This window comes from Adiantum capillus-veneris, chromosome 29 (genome assembly GCF_014529385.1).
Source record: "Adiantum capillus-veneris isolate H3 chromosome 29, ASM1452938v2, whole genome shotgun sequence".
Taxonomy (NCBI): Eukaryota; Viridiplantae; Streptophyta; class Polypodiopsida; order Polypodiales; family Pteridaceae; genus Adiantum; species Adiantum capillus-veneris.
In genome coordinates, this window is record NC_140959.1 from 21,435,972 (window position 1) to 21,441,971 (window position 6,000).

General features: G+C 46.0%; 1 protein-coding gene across 1 annotated transcript in view; it reads left to right on the plus strand.

Annotated features, from left to right (window-relative positions):
- Positions 1-5,414, plus strand: part of LOC147418876 (Endosomal targeting BRO1-like domain-containing protein) — a 37,487-nt gene extending 32,073 nt beyond the window's left edge. Inside the window, exons 5-7 of the mRNA XM_086505524.1 lie at positions 4,148-4,196; positions 4,275-4,381; positions 4,475-5,414. Coding sequence (XP_086361650.1) covers positions 4,148-4,196; positions 4,275-4,381; positions 4,475-5,035 — 717 coding nt within the window. The 3' untranslated portion in view covers positions 5,036-5,414. The remainder of the gene's footprint in view (positions 1-4,147; positions 4,197-4,274; positions 4,382-4,474) is intronic.
- Positions 5,415-6,000: the final 586 nt, after the last annotated feature.

Sequence of the window (6,000 nt, forward strand, 5' to 3'; positions counted from 1 at the left end):
TGTGTTCGGGCATGCCACGTCACCAGTTTGTGACACTATGCGTCCAGATGCTCTCCGGAGAAGTTACAGCCTTGGACACTCCAAGCGAGAAATCAATTGCAACCCATGAACAGAAACTACAAGATCAATGAGCGTGACGCTAGAGGGAAATGAAATGAATTGAAATGATATATTAACGTCTTCAAAAGGCCAAAATGACCCATGAGACCATCAGATACAAAGTGGTGAATCTAATACAATGTCTGAAGTACAAGTACAAAAAGTACTGAATGTCAAAATGAAAACTGAAAATGAAGTGTAGTGAAATGTGAAAATGTAGAATAAGCCCTCAATGACACTCTGGGTGTCGTACTTGAATGCCTCTGATCCTCTGTTGGAGTCTCCGTCGATGGAGTGTGCTCTTGTGTCTCGGTCGTGGTCGTCTCGATCTCCCGAGCTCAGTCGCCCTGTCAATGAGGGTGCCTTTGGTATGAATGTGGGTACAACCCTGTGCTGGTGGCTGGTCTCGTGGCTCCCTCGATCTAAAGAAGCATGTGATCTGTCTCTGTGACTGTCGTACTCCATGTCTCCTCAGCAGACTATTTCTATGTCGGTGTAGCTCAAGTAGATATAAGCCAAGGCATCTCTGACTCTGATACCTCATGACTCTATCTAGGGGTCCAAAACCCTCCCTGAATAAGCAGTGGAAGCGCCCTTGTATCTCATAATACAGAGTGCAGTGGCATATTTAGTGTAGCTCTGTCTCTGGCTCTCTATCGCATAGTTGGCATATCCTAGACTCCGGTGGTATCCCTCTGAATCTACCTGTCTCAATCTCCAGCTGGTGTGAGGATGTGCGAATCTGACCAATAGCACATTGTAGACCATGAGACAAATGAGTGTCCATGTAGCTCGGACGAATCACAAACCCATCTCCCGAAAGTTGGAGAAGATGCTCTTTGTAGAAAGCTATCTTCGTGTCCAACTCTTGCATCGGCTCTACCCATGTCCTCCTGGTGTCCAACTGTATAAGATCCTGAGGAATGAGTCTAGTGATCTCCGTTCGTGTGACTGGCAGGGAGGGTGCATCCAGGGAATACTGAAAAGGAGGCAATCTATCCATGCTGAAACCATGCCTCTGAAACCATGAGGTCATCTGCGCATACCAACATGATGCGTCTCCCTGCATCGCTAACTGTCTAGAGGACTCAAGAGCCAATCTAGTATATATGTCTCTATGTGTATCCCATAGACTGTGCATAAAGGACACTGATTTGGTAAGAGCGTCAATCTCTGTAGGAGGGGCGGCCACCTCCGCTCGAATAATCGCATGTGGTACGGAGGCCTTGGCTCTAATCATCCGGGATATCATAAATACCAAGGGTCTCTCCATGCTCCTCCAACTGTCACGATTCATAGATGGTCCCCAAACCCGGACCCCATAAAGCATAGCTGAAACAACCAAATTATCAAAGAGCCATAGCTTTGTTCGTGGTTCTTGAAACTGAACCTGCGAACACATCCTCTCTAGCCCTCCCAATGCCGCATAGGCTCTGGACAGTCTAGTCTCTGCCGCTCTCCTCAGAGTAAACCTTGGTCCCGTGAATACCACCCCCAGATATGTATATTCATCTGTGTACTCCACAGTGTCCTGACCATATACGAGTGTAGGTGCCGATCTCTTGACCCACTGTGGTGTGGTGTTAAACACCATAACCTTGGTTTTACCAAGGTTCACAGACAATCCACTATCCTTTGCAAAGCTGTGCAATGCATCCAACTGTCTCTGCATGCCCTCTGGTGACTTTGATATCAACACAATATCATCAGCATATAATAATAAAGGGATCCATGTCCCTGCTAGCTGAGCGCCTCTGTCGCCTTCTCTATCAATGTAGTCAGAGACATCATCTACATACATACCAAAAAGTGTAGGGGACAAAGGACACCCCTGTTTCACTCCAATAGTGGAATGAACAATGTCAGAAATCCCCTCAAGAGTGCGTACCTGACCAATCACTGAGCCGTATAAAGCCTTGATCCCCCATTTGATCTCTGTGGGTACTCCCAACTTCAGTAGCCTGCGCATCAATCTGGCCCTCGGCACTATGTCAAATGCTTTGCGGAAGTCCACAAAGCAATAGTACATCCGTCTCCCATGTGCCCGACCCTCCTCAATAATGGCTCTGAGTGTAAGAATATGGTCCAAAGTGGAGAAACCCCTCCTGAATCCAGCCTGTCCTGCTGCTCGTATGCCCTCATTTTCTGCCATTTACTCAGTTGCTGTTCAAGAATGGATGCATACAACCGTGCCAATGTGTGTCCTATCATAATAGTACGGCAGTTCCCTGGCACCGTGGGGTCCCCTGCCTTGAAGAGAGGTACAATAGTAGATAATCTCCAAGACTCGGGTAGTCCCTCACACATGACACGGTTAAACAACCGCGCAAGAACCTCTGCAGTAAATCTCTAGCATGTATCAAGTGCTCTGCCACCAAACCATCATGATCATATGCTCTCCTAGTCCTCATCCTGTCAATGGCGTTCTTCACCATCTCAGTGGTGAAGAAGGTACTAGTGGCTGGACATGGCTCTAGAGGGTCTGGTAGTGGTGGTTGCCCAGGTACTGTATATAATGATGCTACATACTGACCCCAAATCTCGGGAGAGGTAATCACTGGAGGAGGTGAGTGCTCATGGAAGAGACGCCAGGCCTCACCTGAATCTCGACTCAAAAAGAGTTGATACAAATCATGTTCCATCTGGGCTAAAAAGGCCCGCTTCTTCCGTCGCACTAAACGCTGGAGGGCAATCCGAGACTGTCTATATGTAATGACTCCAAGTATAAGCTCGCTCTGAATCTGAACTCTCATCTCTCTGCACTCCTCATCATACCAACTATTCTGAGGCATGTTCCCAGAACGTCTTGAGAGAGAGAGAGAGAGAGAGAGAGAGAGAGAGAGAGCATGGCGGAGTTCCGAGCTAAGATGCACTGGCCCCAAAGACTGGTGTCCCGTCCGGTATTTCTTTATTATTAGGTTCGCAAAGTACATCTCCGTGGGTGAGAATCAGGGTATATGGAGGAAATTGAAAGTCATAATGGTCCCAGTACAAGTTCACCCACTATGGTAGTCCACGGCTTCGTCCGTTGGAAACTCGTGTCGGGATAATCCAACCACCAACTCTCTGTTCTTTTTGTCCACGATTTTCTCTTGTTTGGGGCAGGTGGTTATTTGGTGGTACAAAACATGGCCGTCTTCCTGTCTGCCCACAGTTGCGCATGACACCACAGTTGCCTTGGTGGTGTCACAATAGCAAGAATAGGTTTACGAGTGAGCAGATTGCAAATTTGAACAAGGCTTTGAAATTTCAGGCGCCTGTTTGGTGGGCAGTACAGAGGAGCAGTAACATTATAATAGAGATTCTTTTCATGTCACATTGGCTTTAGTTATAAACTTTACGGCTGATTACTATTGCTAGAGCCTTTGTTTCACTTTCACTATTTTTCAATTATCAGAGGATATACTATCATTGGACATCAAGCATTTGACTGCGGGAGTTCCATATGCTCATTGTACGTGATCCTTTTCTGGGGCAGGGGTGACAAACCTTAGGGTTATGGTTTCCAAAGGGCAGCATCACCGGTTGGCACCAAAAAACTCTCAAAAGTTCACTAGGCACACCGAGTGTCATAACCCTAAAGTGGTGGTTTCTCTTCGTAGAGTCTCGGCATCTTCATTCTTCGTTTTCATGCCAGCTTTTCCACCATATCATGGATTACTTCATGTCTTGGATCATGCTTTACTTTGGAGGTTGCGTACCCTTCTAATTTGGCCATCTCTATAGAAGCGGTCACTTCACCATTATCCTCCAGAGACTAGTGCAAAAGCATCAGCATGACTGAATAGTTTGAGCACTCAGAGAGCACCTAAGGGCATGCCTTAGGACCCTGAGGGTCATTTTCAAATTTTACTATCATCCTCTAGAGTCTAGAGTGTGAAGGGTCAGCACGACTCACGAGCAAGAGATCATGTAAGGGCTAAGCCTTCTATGGAATTCAAAAGGTTTTTCTCCCCCGCTGGGCTAGGGGATGTTTTTCAATCAGTACATACCCACATACATCCAATCTCTACCTTTAGATGATTTATGCTTCATGTGTTTTTTGCAGATGCAAAGTGGGGCATTTGCAGCTGTGTTCAACTTGGACGATTACAAAGGTGAACTATCTTTTGTATTGAATTCTGGACTGACCTGCTGCTTACCCTGATGCTTATCTCTGTGTTTTTTGGACATAGCCTCTCGGGATCGTACATTGAGTCAAATTACTGCAGCTGTTGCTAAATATAGGGAAATACGGGATAACATTAACAATGCGGGAATCAAATTTTATGTCTCTCTTCAGGTTGGTTCTGAGCGAATTGCGTTCTTATCAGCCAGCACATATTTTGTGTATCTTGTCACCATTTGATGTGTAAGGAATGAGCTTAAAATGCAGGATGCAATTAACAACCTTAAGCAGCAATGCAGCGATTACACCATGACCCGTGAGATTCAGGGTCGTGATATGATTGAGGATCTCCAGCGACGTATGTCGAACTTATCATTCCGACAGGGCAATGCTGCAAGTAACAACCAGCCACAAAGGACAGGTGGTGGGATCTTCTCTTTGTTTCCTTTTGCTGGATCACATAGAGGTGCTCAACAACAGCAACAGTCGCAACATCAATACTCGCAGCAATCAGCACCGAATTCTGAAATGCCGCATCAACCCACACCGCAGCAGCAAAATGCCAACCCGACCGCGCACCAGCAGATGCCTCAGCCACCCTACTACTCTCATGGGCAGCAAGCACACCATTATCCTCCAGGGCCTCCCCATGGTGCAACACCACCTTATTATCCACCACCTCCTCCTACATCAAATGTAAATTATGCACAACCTCCTTATCCTGGATGGCAAGGACCATACTACAATGCCACTTCTCTCGGTGGATCTTCTCAACCTCCCCCTGCTTACCAAGCACCCTACTATCCTCGGCCACAAGACGGAAAGTAGAGATGTTATGAGGGATGACAGTTGTATACACGAGCAAAGTTCTACACATGAGCAGGTGTAATATGCGAGCCTTTGTACATGCCAAACTTGCACCGCTTGGACATGTGCGAGTTTTCTTGACTATTATGTAGAGCATATGCTTTGTCTGTGGACCTAGTAGCTCTTGGAAGGTAATAATGTCCCAAGTCAGAGAAGCTAAGACGGGCCGGTTCGGTTGCCCATGACCTCCCTGCTCTCACTACTGATGGGTACAGTATGTTTATAATTTCCATTTAGAAAGCCTGATTATGTTCTGTGTTTCTTGTCTGTGGTACATTTAGAAACACAACTCATTTATTTGTACACATTTATTTTGGAATGGCATACTTAGAATTGCCTACGTCTCATAAACTTTCTGTTGGATGCTAGATATTCGAAGGGGTCTGATGTCAGTTCTAAAACTAGTACTTGCATTCTCTCTCGTTTTAATGGTAAAAACTTAGGAGGCAAGTGGTGAAATGCTTCGGTACAATTGAAGCACACATTGTGGAGCATGTGCTGAAGCTGTCAATTTGGTGAGTGCTTATGGATAGGAAGGCATTGAACGGCATCTAAGAAAGATTTTTTCGTTCTTCAGTTGTCAATTAGTAATGGTATGCATTTGTAAGTCTTGCTGCGCTCATTGTGGAGCTTGTGCCGTTAATTTCGTGAGTGCTCATGGATAGAAATCCATGGAATGACATCTAAGCAAGATTCACACGTGTTGGGTTCGATAGGTAGTGGTATGCATGTGTTAGAGCCGTTGGGCAAGTCAAAACAGTGCGAAGCCTGTATATTGTTACTCCGGGCCCTTTGGAACAAAAAGGGACAAGTTGCACCCTCTGGAATAAAATTACACTTATATGTAAACGCGCGCGCACGCGTGTGTGTGATGATCTCCATTGTTTCTGTGTTTGAGAGAGATGGCTACATGTGCGAGGAACATG